Source organism: Rattus norvegicus, chromosome X (assembly GCF_036323735.1).
Source record: "Rattus norvegicus strain BN/NHsdMcwi chromosome X, GRCr8, whole genome shotgun sequence".
In the NCBI taxonomy this organism is placed as follows: Eukaryota; Metazoa; Chordata; class Mammalia; order Rodentia; family Muridae; genus Rattus; species Rattus norvegicus.
Window position 1 is genome coordinate 64,986,875 of NC_086039.1, and position 20,047 is coordinate 65,006,921.

A 20,047-nucleotide genomic window follows, 5' to 3' on the forward strand; every position below is an offset into this window, starting at 1 on the left:
TTTCCGGGCAAACATCCCCCTCCCCCCTCCCCTTCCTTATGGGTGTTCCCCTCCCAACCCTCCCACCATTGCCGCCCTCCCCCCATAGACTAGTTCACTGGGGGTTCAGTCTTAGCAGGACCCAGGGCTTCCCCTTCCACTGGTGCTCTTACTAGGATATTCATTGCTACCTATGGGGTCAGAGTCCAGGGTCAGTCCATGTATAGTCTTTAGGTAGTGGCTTAGTCCCTGGAAGCTCTGGTTGCTTCGCATTGTTGTACTTTTGGGGTCTCGAGCCCCTTCAAGCTCTTCCAGTTCTTTCTCTGATTCCTTCAATAGGGGACCTATTCTCAGTTCAGTGGTTTGCTGCTGGCATTCGCCTCTGTATTTGCTGTATTCTGGCTGTGTCTCTCAGGAGCGATCTACATCCGGCTCCTGTCGGTCTGCACTTCTTTGCTTCATCCATCTAGTCCAAATGGGTGGCTGTATATGTATGGGCCAAATGTGGGACAGGCTCTGAATGGGTGTTCCTTCAGTCTCTGTTTTAATCTTTGCCTCTCCCTTCCCTGCCAAGGGTATTCTTTTTCCTCATTTAAAGAAGGAGTGAAGCATTCACATTTTGATCATCCGTCTTGAGTTTCGTTTGTTCTAGGGATCTAGGGTAATTCAAGCATTTGGGCTAATAGCCACTTATCAATGAGTGCATACCATGTATGTCTTTCTGTGATTGGGTTAGTTCACTCAGGATGATATTTTCCAGTTCCAACCATTTGCCTACGAATTTCATAAACTCGTTGTTTTTGATAGCTGAGTAGTATTCCATTGTGTAGATGTACCATATTTTCTGTATCCATTCCTCTGTTGAAGGGCATCTGGGTTCTTTCCATTTTCTGGCTATTATAAATAAGGCTGCGATGAACATAGTGGAGCACGTGTCTCTTTTATATGTTGAGGCATCTTTTGGGTATATGCCCAAGAGAGGTATAGCTGGATCCTCAGGCAGTTCAATGTCCAATTTTCTGAGGAACCTCCAGACTGATTTCCAGAATGGTTTTACCAGTCTGCAATCCCACCAACAGTGGAGGAGTGTTCCTCTTTCTCCACAACCTCGCCAGCATCTGCTGTCACCTGAGTTTTTGATCTTAGCCAATCGCACTGGTGTGAGGTGAAATCTCAGGGTTGTTTTGATTTGCATTTCCCTTATGACTAAAGATGTTGAACATTTCTTTAGGTGTTTCTCAGCCATTCGGCATTCCTCAGCTGTGAATTCTTTGTTTAGCTCTGAACCCCATTTTTTAATAGGGTTATTTGTTTCCCTGCGGTCTAACTTCTTGAGTTCTTTGTATATTTTGGATATAAGGCCTCTATCTGTTGTAGGGTTGGTAAAGATCTTTTCCCAATCTGTTGGTTGCCGTTTTGTCCTAACCACAGTGTCCTTTGCCTTACAGAAGCTTTGCAGTTTTATGAGATCCCATTTGTCAATTCTTGATCTTAGAGCATAAGCCATTGGTGTTTTGTTCAGGAAATTTTTTCCAGTGCCCATGTGTTCCAGATGCTTCCCTAGTTTTTCTTCTATTAGTTTGAGTGTGTCTGGTTTGATGTGGAGGTCCTTGATCCACTTCGACTTAAGCTTTGTACAGGGTGATAAGCATGGATCGATCTGCATTCTTCTACATGTTGCCCTCCAGTTGAACCAGCACCATTTGCTGAAAATGCTATCTTTTTTCCATTGGATGGTTTTGGCTCCTTTGTCAAAAATCAAGTGACCATAGGTGTGTGGGTTCATTTCTGGGTCTTCAATTCTATTCCATTGGTCTATCTGTCTGTCTCTGTACCAATGCCATGCAGTTTTTATCACTATTGCTCTGTAATACTGCTTGAGTTCAGGGATAGTGATTCCCCCTGAAATCCTTTTATTGTTGAGGATAGCTTTAGCTATCCTGGGTTTTTTGTTATTCCAGATGAATTTGCAAATTGTTCTGTCTAACTCTTTGAAGAATTGGATTGGTATTTTGATGGGGATTGCATTGAATCTGTAGATTGCTTTTGGTAAAATGGCCATTTTTACTATATTAATCCTGCCAATCCATGAGCATGGGAGATCTTTCCATCTTCTGAGGTCTTCTTCAATTTCTTTCTTCAGTGTCTTGAAGTTCTTATTGTACAGATCTTTTACTTGCTTGGTTAAAGTCACACCGAGGTACTTTATATTATTTGGGTCTATTATGAAGGGTGTCGTTTCCCTAATTTCTTTCTCGGCTTGTTTCTCTTTTGTATAGAGGAAGGCAACTGATTTATTTGAGTTAATTTTATACCCAGCCACTTTGCTGAAGTTGTTTATCAGCTTTAGTAGTTCTCTGGTGGAACTTTTGGGATCACTTAAATATACTATCATATCATCTGCAAATAGTGATATTTTGACCTCTTCTTTTCCGATCTGTATCCCTTTGATCTCCTTTTGTTGTCTGATTGCTCTGGCTAGAACTTCAAGAACTATATTGAATAAGTAGGGAGAGAGTGGGCAGCCTTGTCTAGTCCCTGATTTTAGTGGGATTGCTTCAAGTTTCTCTCCATTTAGTTTAATGTTAGCAACTGGTTTGCTGTATATGGCTTTTACTATGTTTAGGTATGGGCCTTGAATTCCTATTCTTTCCAGGACTTTTATCATGAAGGGGTGTTGAATTTTGTCAAATGCTTTCTCAGCATCTAATGAAATGATCATGTGGTTCTGTTCTTTCAGTTTGTTTATATAATGGATCACGTTGATGGTTTTCCGTATATTAAACCATCCCTGCATGCCTGGGATGAAGCCTACTTGATCATGGTGGATGATTGTTTTGATGTGCTCTTGAATTCGGTTTGCCAGAATTTTATTGAGTATTTTTGCGTCGATATTCATAAGGGAAATTGGTCTGAAGTTCTCTTTCTTTGTTGTGTCTTTGTGTGGTTTAGGTATAAGAGTAATTGTAGATTCGTAGAAGGAATTCGGTAGGGCTCCATCTGTTTCAATTTTGTGGAATAGTTTGGATAATATTGGTATGAGGTCTTCTATGAAGGTTTGATAGAATTCTGCACTAAACCCATCTGGACCTGGGCTCTTTTTGGTTGGGAGACCTTTAATGACTGCTTCTATTTCGTTAGGAGTTATGGGGTTGTTTAACTGGTTTATCTGTTCCTGATTTAACTTTGATACCTGGTATCTGTCTAGGAAATAGTCCATTTCCTGAAGATTTTCAAATTTTGTTGAATATAGGTTTTTATAGTAAGATCTGATGATTTTTTGAATTTCCTCTGAATCTGTAGTTATGTCTCCCTTTTCATTTCTGATTTTGTTAATTTGGACGCACTCTCTGTGTCCTCTCGTTAGTCTGGCTAAGGGTTTATCTATCTTGTTGATTTTCTCAAAGAACCAACTTTTGGTCCTGTTGATTCTTTCTATGGTCCTTTTTGTTTCTACTTGGTTGATTTCAGCTCTGAGTTTGATTATTTCCTGCCTTCTACTCCTCCTGGGTGTATTTGCTTCTTTTTGTTCTAGAGCTTTTAGGTGTGCTGTCAAGCTGCTGACATATGCTCTTTCCTGTTTCTTTCTGCAGGCACTCAGCGCTATGAGTTTTCCTCTTAGCACAGCTTTCATTGTGTCCCATAAGTTTGAGTATGTTGTATCTTCATTTTCATTAAATTCTAAAAAGTTTTTAATTTCTTTCTTTATTTCTTCCTTGACCAGGTTATCATTGAGTAGAGCATTGTTCAATTTCCACGTATATGTGGGCATTCTTCCCTTATTGTTATTGAAGACCAGTTTTAGGCGGTGGTGGTCCGATAGCACGCATGGGATTATTTCTATCTTTCTGTACCTGTTGAGGCCCGTTTTTTGACCAATTATATGGTCAATTTTGGAGAAAGTACCATGAGGAGCTGAGAAGAAGGTATATCCTTTTGCTTTAGGATAGAATGTTCTATAAATATCCGTTAAGTCCATTTGGCTCATGACTTCTCTTAGTCTGTCTACATCACTGTTTAATTTCTGTTTCCATGATCTGTCCATTGATGAGAGTGGGGTGTTGAAATCTCCCACTATTATTGTGTGAGGTGCAATGTGTGTTTTGAGCTTTAGTAAGGTTTCTTTTACGTATGTAGGTGCCCTTGTATTTGGGGCATAGATATTTAGGATTGAGAGTTCATCTTGGTGGATTTTTCCTTTGATGAATATGAAGTGTCCTTCCTTATCTTTTTTGATGACTTTTAGTTGGAAATTGATTTTATTTGATATTAGAATGGCTACTCCAGCTTGCTTCTTCTGACCATTTGCTTGGAAAGTTGTTTTCCAGCCTTTCACTCTGAGGTAGTGTCTGTCTTTGTCTCTGAGGTGTGTTTCCTGTAGGCAGCAGAATGCAGGGTCCTCGTTGCGTATCCAGTTTGTTAATCTATGTCTTTTTATTGGGGAGTTGAGGCCATTGATATTGAGAGATATTAAGGAGTAGTGATTATTGTTTCCCTTTATATTCATATTTGGATGTGAGGTTATGTTTGTGTGCTTTCATTCTCTTTGTTTTGTTGCCAAGACGATTAGTTTCTTGCTTCTTCTAGGGTATAGCTTGCCTCCTTATGTTGGGCTTTACCATTTATTATCCTTTGTAGTGCTGGATTTGTAGAAAGATATTGTGTAAATTTGGTTTTGTCATGGAATATCTTGGTTTCTCCATCAATGTTAATTGAGAGTTTTGCTGGATACAGTAACCTGGGCTGGCATTTGTGTTCTCTTAGGGTCTGTATGACATCAGTCCAGGATCTTCTGGCCTTCATAGTTTCTGGCGAGAAGTCTGGTGTGATTCTGATAGGTCTCCCTTTATATGTTACTTGACCTTTTTCCCTTACTGCTTTTAATATTCTTTCTTTATTTTGTGCGTTTGGTGTTTTGACAATTATGTGACGGGAGGTGTTTCTTTTCTGGTCCAATCTATTTGGAGTTCTGTAGGCTTCTTGTATGCCTATGGGTATCTCTTTTTTTAGGTTAGGGAAGTTTTCTTCTATGATTTTGTTGAAGATATTTACTGGTCCTTTGAGCTGGGAGTCTTCACTCTCTTCTATACCTATTATCCTTAGGTTTGATCTTCTCATTGAGTCCTGGATTTCCTGTATGTTTTGGACCAGTAGCTTTTTCCGCTTTACATTATCTTTGACAGTTGAGTCAATGATTTCTATGGAATCTTCTGCTCCTGATATTCTCTCTTCCATCTCTTGTATTCTGTTGGTGAAGCTTGTATCTACAGCTCCTTGTCTCTTCTTTTGGTTTTCTATATCCAGGGTTGTTTCCATGTGTTCTTTCTTGATTGCTTCTATTTCCATTTTTAATTCCTTCATCTGTTTGATTGTGTTTTCCTGGAATTCTTTCAGGGATTTTTGCCATTCCTCTCTGTAGGCCTCTACTTGTTTATTAATGATTTCCTGTGTTTCCCTAAGTGTGTTCATGTCTTTCTTGAAGTCCTCCAGCATCATGATCAAATATGATTTTGAAACTAGATCTTGCTTTTCTGGTGTGTTTGGATATTCCATGTTTGTTTTGGCGGGAGAATTGGGCTCCGATGATGGCATGCAGTCTTGGTTTCTGTTGCTTGGGTTCCTGCGCTTGCCTCTCGCCATCAGATTATCTCTAGTGTTACTTTGTTCTGCTATTTCTGACAGTGGCTAGACTGACCTATAAGCCTGTGTGTCAGGAGTGCTGTAGACCTGTTTTCCTCTCTTTCAGTCAGTTATGGGGACAGTGTGTTCTGCTTTCCGGTGTGTAGTTTTTCCTCTCTACAGGTCTTCAGCTGTTCTTGTGGGCCTGTGTCTTGAGTTCACCAGGCAGCTTTCTTGCAGCAGAAAATTTGGTCTTACCTGTGGTCCCGAGGCTCAGGTTCGCTCGTGGGGTGCTGCCCAGGGGCTCTCTGCAGCGGCAGCAACCAGGAAGACCTGTGCCGCCCCTTCCGGGAGCTTCAGTGCACCAGGGTTCCAGATGGTCTTTGGCTTTTTCCTCTGGCGTCCGAGATGTGTGTGCAGGGAGCAGTCTCTTCTGGTTTCCCAGGCTTGTCTGCCTCTCTGAAGGTTTAGCTCTCCCTCCCACGGGATTTGGGTGCAGAGAACTGTTTATCCGGTCTGTTTCTTTCAGGTTTATTTTCTTTAAGGCTTTTGTCAAAGGACAGAGGATATAGAAAAGCACTACTCTTGTATATATTTAGTGGTGTTTTACAAAAATCTTTGGTTCTGAGTCTTGCTATATTACTGAAATTGTTGACTAGTCGTAGAACTTTTCAGGTAATTTGAGGGGAATGAGCTCTTATAATATGTCATCTTCAAATAGGGATACTTTGACTTATTCTTTTCCTATTTGTATCCCTTTCATTTCATTCTCGTGCCTTATTGCTCTAGCTAGTGATTTGAGCACAAAATTAAGAAGGAGTAGAGACAGTGGACAGTCTATTTAGTTCTTAATTTTAGCGGGGTGACTTCAAGTTCTTATCCATTTAGGATGTTATTGATTGTGGATTTCTCCTATATAGCTTTGATTATGTTGAGGTGTGTTCCCTGTAGTCTTACTTTTTCTATTACTTTTATCATGAAGGTATGTCAGATTTTTATCAAAGATGTCTTAGTTAGGGTTTTACTGCTGTGAACAGACACCATGACCAAGGCAAGTCTTATAAGGACAACATTTAATTGGGGCTGGCTTACAGGTTCAGAGGTTCAGTCCATTTTCATTAAGTGCCATGCAGCAGCATCCAGGCAGACATGGTACAGGCAGAGCTGAGAGTTCTACATCTTTCTCTAAAGGCTGCTAATGGAAGACTGACTTCCAGGTAGCTAGGGTGAGGGTCTAAAGCCCACACACAAAGTGGCACATCTACTCCAACAAGGCCACAACTTTTTGTTCTTTTATTGGATATTTTCTTTATTTACATTTCAAATGTTATCCCCTTTCCTGTTCCTTCCTCTGCTTCTATAAGGGCGCTCCCCATCCTACCCACTCCCTCCTGCCTCTCTGCCCTGGAATTCCCCTACACTGGAGAACTGAGCCTTCACAGGACCAAGAGCTTCTCCTCCCAAGGCTAATCCTGCTACGGCCTGGGCCACCTATATACAAACCATCACAAAAGGGTTTTTCTGTATCTATTGAAATGATCATTTGGTTTTTGTTGTTGTTGTTGCTGTTGTTAAGTGCACTCCTGTGGTTTATTTTGTTGTTTGACTTTCCTCTGTTTTATGCACATCTGTATTTGCTTTGCAAGTATTTTATTGAACATTTTTGAAACTATGCTAATCAAGGATATTAGCCTATAGTTTTCTTTTCTTTGTTGGTCTTTACCTGGTTTTGGCATTATATTAATGCTGTTTTCACAGAGACTCTGTGGATATATGGTGTACATTTGGGTAATTCATGCTAATATCAGTATGTGTAACTGAGCTATAAATTTAATTCCTTCTTATAATGTAATGTAACATATTCATTGTTTTGGAAAACTGAAGATATTTTAAATATCCTTAAAGTAGCATTATATTACCTACTTGTGGGAAATAGCTATTAAACAAGTAAATATATAAATGAAATACATTAGGAAAGCGGTACTAAGCACCACAAACAAGTATGTCAACTCATTTTTGTATTCCCAGCATTCAGAAAACTGACATAGGAGGCTTGTCATAGATTCCAGGATAGCATAGTCTATGTAGTGAGTTCCAGGATAGGGGACTAGGGCTATATTTAAAATATATACATTTAAGCTGAAGCAAGAAGAAAAGGAAGTAGTCAGAAAGATATGAAGAAAGTAGAAACTGTCCACATTCAGTCTTACTTAGGAAGTGGGAAAACTCAGGCAGAAAATTTTACAAGAGTAAATCTGTTAGCTAGGCATAGTGGCTGATGCCTATAATTTCAGCACTCAGATGACTGAGGGAGAAAGACTGGCACGAGTTAGAGGCCAGCCTAGGCTACATAGTAAGTTCCAGGGGTGTTACAGTATAAGCCCCTACTGCAAACAAAGACAAAATATACAAAAAAAAAATTTCAAGAGTAAATGTGCTGGTGAAGGAGTAGATGTGTCGAGAACATTCCCAGTACAATCTATAATGCCAGAGCCCCAAGGATAGCATGTAATGCCTCTAGGCCAAAAAACTAGTCTGTGACCCCCAGGGGTGTTCTGTGTTGATCTAATCCACTGAACATTGAAGCGCTAAAAAAGCTAATTAATACCGTTGTGGCTTAGGGGCACAGCTAGGCAGTGGGTGGATCTAGACAGAGGCTTTGGCCAGGGAGTCAAGATGATCTCATCTCTGTCGCAAGCATCATCAATCAGGAGGCCTGGCACCAGACAAGCTTCTAGAAGATGAAAAGAAAAAGCAAGCTACAGCCCTTCCCTTTGGGAGCTTTTGTTGGTATCCAGACAACACGCTGCAGGAGGAACAATAGCTTCTCCATTTCCTGAGCATCTGCTGCACAAGAGAAGCCCAGGGACTCCTTCCTGGGCCTCAGACTCTGCTTCTAGCAGTGCTAAACATGTCAGAGTTGGATCTTAGTAGAAAAACCCACTAGCCAGCCTCTACAGCTTTTCCCCTCCCCTCAATCTTTTAGTTTCTGTTTTAAGATACCGTCAGTGCAGATTTACAAGGCCTTTCATCATTGTTAGGAACTCACTTGATCTTCATTGCAGAGAACACTGTCTTAAAAGTGTAGACCAGCCCCCCTTCCCTAAGAAAATTCATTCACCTTTCTTAGCCTTAGTTTCCTCATGTATAAAATGGGACCAAAAGCTGGGCAGAGTGATCCTGCAGTCCTAACATTTACCAGACTGAGGCATATAGCTTACTGTGAGCTTTAAGATAGCATTCTGGCTAACTGGGCTATAATGTAAGAAATCATATCAAAAGAAGATATAATAAAATCTCAAAATCAATGAAGAAATAAAATAAACTGGTTTGATCTTTTTATTGTTGTTCTTTTTGTTTGGAGAGAGAGTATCATGTAGCCCAGAGTGGCCAGTAACTCAGTATGTGATCCATTCTAGCTTTGAATTTCTGATCTTTTTGCCTCTTTCCCCCAAGTGCTGGATTTATGGAGATACACCATTACAACCACTATAGCTATGCTTTTTTTAGGATTGTCATTTTTAGTTTCTAGATATTTAGTCATTCCATGAACTATGTGTGGGGTGTTTTCTCCTTTTTCAAACTTTCTGATACATAAAATTAAAGGCTGGACAGGTATAAATCAATTCATCAGGGTGAACATTTAATTCTTTCTTGTCATGAGGAGAGTCGAGCCAGACCTGTTGGACTCCCCAAACACAAAATTTGGAGAAAGGTAGGCTGAGTAGTTGGGAGTGGTATGTATTTGTGGGGGAAATTAGAGGACTGGTACTTCTCCTGCATCATTATGCTGCCAGAACCACAAGCTTTAAAGTCACTATGGAAGCTCAGAAATACATGATGTGACTAGATCAGAGTTCAATTCAACTGTGGAGGGGGATACTCCATTTTTCTCACAGCAACATATACATATGGCTGAGCTGAATATAATAAAATTGTGCTCTGTTGGCATAGTGGGATGAAAAGGGAAATCTCTCTCTCTCTCTCTCTCTCTCTCTCTCTCTCTCTCTCTCTCTCTCTCTCTCTCTCTGTGTGTGTGTGTAGATTGGGTCTCATAATGTAGCCCACATTGCCCTTGGTCTCATGATTCTCCTGCCTTGATCGCTGCAAATCTGGCATTTCAGATATGCAGCACCTTGTCTGATGTGCTGGAAGTCCTCAATATAAAGTTAGTAATGTTTCTTATCTGCATATCTTAGATGAAGCCTAGAATGTTTTCTAGCTCAAGGCTAGGGTCCAAGGAATGAGAACAAGTAAAGGTGAGCCAGATAGTAGAAATTACATAGTAGGTACAAAAAGCACACATGCAATCAAATCCTGTGAAGCCCAGGAGCCTTTGGACAATACACATAATGAGAGATATATCTAAGCACTAATGGTTATACCTGCAATAACAGTTATGATCCCATTTTCCATGTGCAAGGTCTTTATGGTTTTCAACATACTTCTCACATTTCTAGTCCCAGCATTGTTGAAAAAGAAGCAGTAAGATCATAAGTTCAAGGCCAGTCTGAGCTGCACACCCTGTCCACACAGTTTGGCTATCAGGAATGAGAAGCCAATCTCAAACCAAATGGGAAATTTTCTCTTTTTTTTCTGGCTAGCTTTCATAGTGCTGAGAGATTACTATGTAATATAGGTTACCAGGACAGAAAATACATCAGCAGACTTCTGATTGGATTTGAGGACTATTAAACAAAAATGAATTCATGCATGGCACTGTAGTCCTGGTTGAAAGACTATGGCTAGGGAGGTTGTAGATCTTAGAGTAGAACATCTTTCCTATTGTTATTTTCCTAACGGTCATGCTGTCAATTTTGCTTCTAAATACATGTAGACTTGGGATCTTCAAACTTTTAGTTAGGAAAGCCTCTTTTTGCAGTGGGCAACCATTAATATGCTGAGTAGAGACTGAGTGGTCATCTCTAAATGGGACGTTTTTAATCAATGTTCCGCCAAGGCTCAGAGACCATGAAGGAAGCAGCAGCAGAAAGAATGGAAGGAAGAGGATGGGGAAGAGTTCTGTGAACTGTTATCTTCTGGACGTGACATGGTCATTGCAATCACGAAGTCACAATAGCATAGTTACCTGCATAGGATCAAGCTGGCCAAAATTCCAACAAGGATGGTGTCCTAGTTTGGTTCCTGTTGGTGGAACTAAACGCTGCCCAGAAACCATGGTGAAGGAAAGGGTTTATTTCAGCTTATAACTTATAGTCTATCGTGAACTTGGGTCAGAAACCTGGAGGCAATGGCTAAGCAGAGGCCATGGAGGAATCCTGCTTACCCATTTGCTCCTCATGGTTTTCTCTACTAACTTTCTTATACAACCCCATCCAACCTGTGCAGGGATAGCACCGGCCACTGTGGGCTGAGCCCTCCCACATTAATCTTTATTCAAGAAAATAGGAAATAAATCATCTATATTCACTTTTATGTAGATTCTAGGAATACTCAGATTGCCAGGCTTCCATATCAAACACATTTATTCACCGAGCCATATGGCTGGCCCATTTCATTTAGTTTAATTTAGTTTAGAGACGAAGTGTTATGTAGTCCAATCTTATCTCAATGTAGCCAAGGATGTCCTACAGTTTCTTTTTTGATTTAAAATTAAATTGTGTGTGTGTGTGTTTGTGTGTGTGTGTGCATACACATGTCAAAATACATGTTCAGCATGATTGTTGGGGGGAGGGTGGTAATGGGGGTAGGATGGGGAGGGGAAACCCATATAGAAGGGAAGGGGGAGGGGTTAGGGGGATGTTGGCCCGGAAACCAGGAAGGGGAATAACAATCGAAATGTAAATAAGAAATACTCAAGTTAATAAAGATAAAAAAATACATGTTCAGGGGCTGGAGAGATGTCTCAGTGGTTAAGAGCGCTGACTGCTCTTCCAGAGGTCCTGAGTTCAATTCCCAGCAACCACATGGTGGCTCACAACCATCTGTAATGAGATCTTGTGCTCTCTTCTGGCCTGCAGGCATGCATGCAGGGAGAACACTGTAAATAATAAATAATCTTTTAAAAAAATACATGTTCAAAGGTCAGAGAATAGCTTGTGAGAATTAGTTCTTTCCTTCTAACATGTGGGTCCTAGGGATCAAACTAGGATTACCAGACTTGATGGTAAGCACCCTTACCCACTGAGCCATTCTCTTGGTTCCATTCCAGTTTCTCCTCCTCCTCCTCCTCCCCCTCCTCCTCCTCTTCCTCCTCCTTCCTTTAACTTTACTGCCTCCCTCTTTCTTTCTCCTTCCTTCTTTTCTTTCTGCATTTTTTTTACTCTATATTTCATTTTATTTTATAATTAACATGGGAGTCACGTATCCCCTAAGCTGATGTCCAATTTACTATGTAGCTGAGGATAACTTGACTTTTGGGTCCTCCTGGCACAGTCCTGTGCCACCAAACCCAGTTTTATGTTGTGGCTGGGATGAAACACAGAGTTTCCTGCATGCTAAGCAAGCATCTTACCAATTGAACTACATCCCAACTCCCCATTTAAAGCTTGAATGTATGTGTGCTCTATGTGCCTGCTGGTGCCCTTTGAGGCCCAGAAGAAGGAGTCAGCTCTGGAATTGGAGTTACAGGCTTTGGTGAGGCAACCCATGGGTACTGGGAACTGAACCAGGGTCCTCTAAAAGAATAGGAAATGCTCTTAAACACTGAGCAATCTCCCCAACTCCCTTTTCTTTGCCTTCATGACCAACTCTTACAACTCAGGTTGGCTGAAACACTCCATTAGCCCAGGATGGCTTCATGTTCACTACAACTCTCTGGCCTTACCCTTCTTAGTGCTAGGATCATGAGCATGAGTGAATCACTGTGCCCAGATTATTTTACATATTATATTAAAAGTACGTTACACTGGGCTTTGTGGTACACACGTGTAATTCTAGCACTTGTGAGGCAGAGGCACTAGAAACACTGCAAGCTCAAGGCTAGCCTGATCACAGAACGATTTCCAGATCAATCAGGGCTTCAGAAGAAGAATTGCAGTATTCCAGGGGGTAGAGAAGTGAATCAGAGGTTAAGAATATCTAGCACTCTTCCTGAGGAGCACTCTTCCTGAGGAGCACTCTTCCTGAGGAGCACTCTTCCTGAGGAGCACTCTTCCTGAGGAGCACTCTTCCTGAGGAACTAGGTTTGGTTCCCACCATCTACTTCCAGCATCTTACAACAAGCAATGAGACCTTGTTGAAAATAAATAACAACAAAATAATACCATGTCCTACTTTTACCTTCCTCTAACCACAGTAATTTATGATAATTGAAAAAATCAGTATAAAATGTATACATCAAGAAGTCAAAGCTCTTTTTATTTAAAAAAGGTTTTATTTTTACTTTTTAAAGTTCTCTCTCTCTCCCCCCCCTCCGTGTTTGTGTGTGTGTGTGTGTGTGTGTGTGTGTGTGTGTGTGTGTGTGTGTGTGTAGTGCAGAATCTGCAGAAGTCAGGACAAGGCTTTCAATCCCCAGAACCTTAGATATAGGTCGTTATGTGCTGCCCAAGGAGTATTCTGGGAACCAAACTCAGGTTCCCTGTAAGAACAGTATGAGCTCTTAACCACAGAGCCATCTCTCCAGCCCACATGTTCTTCTCAACTCCTCTGCTGCTTTCAGAGATAACTATTGTTACTAGCTTGCTATTTGTCTTTCTCCTTCACTGGAGATTTATAAACATGTATAATTCATAAATGATATCATACCATTAATATTTTCTGTGACTTAATAAAAGACCCAAAGTTCATTTTATGATAGCTTGTGTTTTTCAAAAGGCTGAACAGCAGCCTGTTGAATTAATATACTATTTTTTGTGTTCTACCACTGAGCTACATTTTTAGTATTATAATAATGTGTTTAGAAACTTGCTAATGATTGACATTCAAATTGTTTTACTTAATTTTAACAGTGTTGCAATGAATGACCCTGTAAATGCCTGTGTGTACAACAGTAGAATGTTCCTCTAAAGTACATAAACAACTAAAGTGGACAGTTTGTGCTTTTTGTTCTTATGAATTAAGATAGTAGTAAAGAAACAGGAGAGTCTGTTCCATTGGTCTTGTCTCCTAATCGGAGAAGCTGAGGAAGTACAAAGTGGAACTTTGCCTTTAGAAGACAGCTACAGTAGCCACTAGATCATCAACACCACAACATCTTTTGCCCTCAGACACAATACATTTTGCCCAAGACACAATACATGCTGATTAAGGTGCAGGGCTAAAAATAAAAATAGGTGTTCACCTAAAATGGAAAAAAAGAAAAGAGGAAGAGTTGACTAGACAAAGCCAGTGTGGAGGGGAGACCTGATGAGCACTGAATTGATGGTGGGTGCTATAGTAGCTAAGGGGAAGCAGAGAACACAAGGAGGGTGTAGAGACTGGGGGAGAGCTTCATGGAAGAGAGACTCAGGTAGCCCAGGGACAAGATGGCACACACTGCCTGTGGCCAGACTAGCCTGGCTGAAGGGTAAGGCCTGTGCCAGGGAGCTGGAGGAAGGGAAGGCTGGGAAAGGAAGTGTGTGCACTATGGGGCAGGATACCCGCCAACTCTGAGGACAATGTGGCCTAAGTGGCCATTTCTGAAGATCGCCATGTTAACCACAGGGAGGACTGCCAGGGCTGGGCGGGGCAGGGCAGCCTAGAAGCAAGAAGACCAGAGAAGCACCTGTCTTCACAATCCAAAACAGTTGGTAAGGGTGGACCTCAGGTATTGTGGGGAGACATGGGAGGGAGGGAGCTGTCAAAGACAGACACACAGCAGAGCCCAACTTGCTGACCAATGGGGATGATCAAACAGGTGTATTAAACAAGATGACACTGTGTACATACAAGTCAGTGCTAACAGCAGAAGCACTAACAGAGCCGCTAGGGAGGATGAGGGTGAGCACAGTTCACAGAGCCTGGCCTCTGAGAGGTAGCCCGCACTGTGGGACACACGGCAGGAGGGGCACCCATCCTTCGAGAAGTGCCAAGTGCTTTGTGGAGGGAACACAAGCCATGCATACAGACATGTGGCTGGCCACCAGTCTGTGGGGACAGAGCTGGGATCTACTGACTAGACTGGGAGTCCCTGTTGGTAGGACTTATTTCAAATTCCAAGAGGACACTGGTTCAAATTGAACTGATCTCCTGGCTGGGGGAAGATCCTGACATGCTTACAACTTTATGTGAGGAAGAGCCAGGTAGAAGCCCTCCCCTCCCCTCACTGTGTTCCATTAGTGTGATTAATAATAAATATCCCCAGGCACTTGGTGCTGGCAAGACGCCTTGTCACTGCTGCTCATTACCCGTCCGCCACCCCCAGCTTCCAGGCTGCCCATTAGGTGCTGTGGAGAGAGGAGTCATGAAATGCACCTCCTCCCTGAGTGTGCCTGTCACAGCCTGGGACTGAGGCCATGCGTTTAGGCTGGCGGAAACCAAGTAGAACTTAACTCACAAGACCCAGGCCTAGCTTATTATCTTATTTTTGAGAAACCATGTGACTTTCCAAAAGGTACTTCACTTCCCAGACTCTCAATCTCCTCATTCCTAACACTGAAAAGTCTTTTGTGACATGATGTGAGTCCCTAGTACTCACTATATGGTAGGTAACATTTTCTCTGCTGTTAACTCAAACTCTGGTTTTTTGTTTCCAACAAAAGAGTTCCCTGTGAGTTTGATTTATATTTTCAGCCATATTGTGTCATAGGTTGAACTTGATCTGTTGGAGTGACAGCTGTATATTCTATTATAGTACCACCTAACTTCAGAATGTGCACACGTACACGCACCACATCCACCCATCTACTCCCCTTAAATACATGCACAAAGAAAATCTGGGTAACATGTCAAGGAGCTGAGCAAACTACTTAAAAGGGAGGCGCAGGAATCCAAGTGGAGTGGGAAGGATGCCATAGGGTGGAGGAAGGTTAAAGAGTGAAGGAAAAGAGGCAGGGAAATGGGTGAAACTGAGCCTAGGCAAGGAAAAATTGCAGAGTGCAAATTTTGGTGATCAGAACTACAGAACTGTGATAAGTCTTTTCTAGCCAGAATAGCCAGACTGATTCATGGAAAAGTCCACCACCAGATTTCTTGGTGACCCTGGATCTCACTAAATCTCTTGGTTGGCTGGCCAAAAAGCCTCTGGGACCTACTTGTCTCTGCACCATCCTTCTCCTCATATACCTCCTTGCCAGTCTTTCAGGTGGATGGTGGCATTTGAAGTCAAGCCCTCATGCTTATTGTGTAATAATTTTACCAATGGATTCCACTCTCCAGCTCTGAAATCTCTTTGCTCAATCTCCTGTCCCTTCATTGTGTTCTCTCCAGCTTTCTTGGACACTGGATCTAGAATGTTCCTGTACTGCGTCTGCTCCTAGCGGCCCTACCTTGCTTGACTGTTTAATAACACACTTGCCTAACCTTCCTTGAATGTTAGGAATTTAGCACATCTAAAATCCAAAATCTCTTCATGCTCCCTATGTCCCCCTGGGGAGCCTATGTGTGTGGATGTTCAAACTTTATTTCCATGTCTTTTTCTCCACACAGACTACCATAAATTAGATCATTTTTAAACTTAATTGTTGGGATTAGTCTGGTCCCAGTAAGATTGGTATAATTCTCTGAAGAAGAGGTTGGCAGGGGAAGAACAGAAGTATTGACCATGTAAATATGGAGTGGCATGCAGAGAGGTAGGAAGTAAGATGAATATCCCTGTCCTTACGGAAGAACAGCAGAGCACCACAGTTGCCTCTGGTTTGCACTGAAGATACGGAGACTATTTCAAGTCTAACATGCCAGTAATGTCCAGTTGCTTGACCACAGTAACCATTGCTACTTCAAGCAGCTTCTGTGTGGTGAAGGGGGAAGGTGGGGCATTACTTCATTGGTTCTCTCCCGACTCCACCCTGATTTTAACCATCATTGCTTTTGTGCAATCACTCATTCCCTAGGCCTAATCCTACCCATCTCCCTCAGATTCTTTTCAACTACTTCCTTACTATATTCTACCTGCCCCCACCCTATGGCATCCTTTCCTCTCCACTTGGATTCCAATGCTTCCCTTAGCATTTTAGTAGTTTGCTCAGCTCCTTGACATGCTACCCAGTTTTTCTTTGCGCATGTGTTTGCAGGGAGTAAAAGGGAGGGTGTGTCATGGCTGCGGATGTGCACATGCACATGGGGGTTAGGGAATTACATACTGGGGATTTCCACGTTCCAGAAAGTTAAAGTAGTCTGCAGTGGACTTATTTTAGTTATTTATTTTAGTGCCAAGATCTTTTAGGCCCTAGGTGAACATGAATGAAGAAATCAGTGAGGTTCTTTAACTTTGTAGGGGCTGAATAAGGTGGAGGGTCCATGGGCCATGGCAGTATCAAGGAATGTTGATTGGTTACCATTTCTACTCTTGCTACTGAGGTATTCTGAGAGGTCTTACTCCTCCTTGGGGCAAACACTTGACAGGCAAAGTTCTTTTTTACCTTACCACCTATCAGTGAACAGTGGTATCAGTGTCAGAAATGGAGGCATGTTGACTCATGAACACTGTAAAGTTGTGAGAAAATAAAATGGAACTGTTAGGTTCCTGAGTGTAAATGTAAGACTTTATGCAACTACCTACATGTTTCCTTTTTTCCTGAACTGGCTACTTATTTCTCCTCTTTTTATAATGTTTGAATGGGAAAGGACCTTGGAAACCCTGTAGTTTGGTCATTGTTATGGAAGGGGAAACTCAATATCAGAGAGGGGAAGGGACTTACCCAAGAAAGCGCAGAGGACACAGTGTGAGTTAATGATAAAACAATGATTTGAAGCCCGGTGGGTGTTCCGATTGCCCCTTTCAGATGTCCTTTCCACTATTCTGTGTTTGACTCTCCATCACTGAGGTATATGGTAATTTACCTCAGGAAAGACACACAATCCATGCCCCTGCATGGTTACCAGAACTGGAGGGTATCTCACCTGAAAGACTTGAATTTTTATTAAAAAGTGAATGTGAACCTGGCATTAGAGTGCATACCTATAGTCCCAGCACTAACGTGGCAGAAGCAGGAGGATTGGGGGTCCAAGTCAACTGGCTGCTGTTAGTACTCTGTGTCAAAAACAGTGGAAGTCTAGAAATGGTGTCAGACATCTGTGACCCAGTTGAGGTAGTAGGATTATTAGTCCAAGACTAACTTAGCCAATGTAGTAGGATCGTGAGTTCAAGACTAACCTAATCTATATAATGAGTTTAAAGCCAGCTCTGGTGACAAACAGACCAACCAAATCCAATATGTTGGGGAAGGGCTAAGGAAAAAACCAGAATACTGATGTGAGGAGAGTTGGGACTGGGAATTGGAGGATAGAAAGTGAACTTAGAAAACAGATATTTGGGAAAGGATCTCAATTCTGGAGAAAATGAGGCCCATACAGGGTCGAAGGAAGTGTGACAGGTTAAATGAATCCTATAGAAGGGAATGAATTGCTGAGGAAGAGCTGAAGAAGTTTAGTCCAGAAGTTTCCTGAGGAGTAGCAGAACTCCCAGGGGCTGCTATGGACAGCAGAGGATTTGTTGTGGTCCCAGGGAGCTTAAGGTGTTGAGTGATTGGAAGTCACAGAGAAAAAAGGAGGAACTTTCTAACTGACAAGGCTTCCTAGAGAGGGAACTGGGCAGCTCTACTAGGCAACCGGGTTCCCAATAGTGGTAACTCATAGTTCAGAAGCATCTGCTAGGGTGTGGCCCCCCAGTCAAGCTCTGGCTCAGACTGGGGGCGGAGTCAGATGGTCGAAACTTGGAGGGAGGGGGCAGTGAGGAAAGGTGGGGGGGCAGAGTGGGCATGGGTGGGGAGTGGGTGTCTTTGCGGAGTTTTGGCCCCGGGTCTGGCCCCCCACGTGGCCGGAGTAGCCTCTCTGGGCTGGGCAGGGTTGGGCGGGGCGATGCCCGAAGCCGCGGGCAGGCTGGCGGGAGGGCGGGGAGAGGCGCGGAAGCCCGGCCACATAAAGGAGCGAGCAGCGCAACGGGGGCGGCTCTTTCCTGGGTGGGGTTTGTAAAGTCGTGGCCCGTTAGCAGGAAGCGGAGCAGTCGCCCGACGCTAGAGTGGGACCCAATCTGAGCACCCGGTTCTCCCGAGTCCTTGCCGAAGTGTACTGCGCGCTCAGAGCAGCCCGACAGTTTCCAGCCAAACTTCAGCAACTCCTCCCTTGCCGCCACCATGCCGAAGACGGTGAGTGCGGCGGACTGGCGCGGTCGGCCCTGGGGGCTCCAGTTTGACCCTTGCCACTCTATGGCTTCGGGCTTGGTTGGTCTTAGGCCTGCTGGGGATGCTGGGCTGTCCCTTAGGGCCCTAGGAAGGAGGAGATAGTGGGGTCCTAATTTGAGCGCTTTAGGGGGTGACGGGGTGTAAAGACTAAAGTGTGGATAAGGAGTGGCCAGCCTTTCTTGGGTTCCAGTTCCCCGCCTCTGGGATGAAGCAGTGGAAACTCTTTTGAGGGGCTGGATAAACCCCCTTTTCTAACGGGTCGTTGGGCACTGGGAAAACGACTCTACTTTTGAGAACATTTCCCCCGCCCAGGAATTGGCGCCTTTCTGGAGCAAAGCTATCAGTGTCTCAGAAGAGCCCCATGGTTACAGAGAAGCAGGGAGGAGAGAGGAAGTTGCACAGGGCGGATCCCACACACCCATCCACCTTTCCCATAACCGCCCCTCTTCTACCCCACTTCTGCTCTGCCCCCTTCCACGGCTTCACAGCTCCAACTCCTTCCCCTGGGAGATGAGGAAGATGTAGGGGGACTCATCAGCTAGGCTGCTTTTCCCAGGGGTACAAACACTTCATTAGGCACAAGTCTGTGGAGGGGCCCACTCAACCTACTGGAAGACAGGGCAGGTTTCTCTTCCTCTATTCAAAATCCCTGTCAGACATAGTGCCTCTCTGTCCCCTTAGGACCGTTTTGTGAGGTATAGGTTTTCTCCTTTGGGGGCCACACCTATCTAGTGTGGTGGTTGATTTGTGATCTGGTCTCCACCCCACTGGCTGTTGCTACCCGAAGCCTCCTGGGAGTGAGGCCTAGGGGGGCCGGATGCCCAGTAGGGAGGGGTGGGGGAGGGGTATGTGCTTGACTAATGAGCTCTGCTTGCTTTTGTGCAAGTCACGCCAGGTCCTTGCTCATGAAGGCCCTATGACCACCGTGAATTGAATTACTTAGGTGAAGGGGCTTGCTGGGTTCCTGTGTTGTATGTTGCTAGCCTATCCATCTCTCTAGGACTGCCTGAGCTTGGTAGAACTGAGATAGTGTCTAGGATGCTTGAGAAGGGATTAAGGCGCCTGGGAAGAGAAGAGAGCGAATAGACATGGGGAGGTCTTTGTGTCTGTATTGAGGTTTCTTCGCCACCTTATACTATATTCCAGCTACACTACTGAGTCGTCCTTGCCTTCGCAGAACCCAGTTCTTAAGAAACACCAAGCTTTCTTTTTTAAATATATATTCTAAT

General features: G+C 43.2%; 1 protein-coding gene across 1 annotated transcript in view; it reads left to right on the forward strand.

The window, feature by feature from the left end:
- Window positions 1-18,671: 18,671 nt before the first annotated feature.
- The window catches only part of Msn (moesin), a 67,967-nt gene continuing 66,591 nt past the window's right edge, over window positions 18,672-20,047 (forward strand). The window contains exon 1 of the mRNA NM_030863.2: window positions 18,672-18,782. Within this exon, the coding sequence (NP_110490.2) occupies window positions 18,771-18,782 (12 nt within the window). The 5' untranslated portion in view covers window positions 18,672-18,770. The remainder of the gene's footprint in view (window positions 18,783-20,047) is intronic.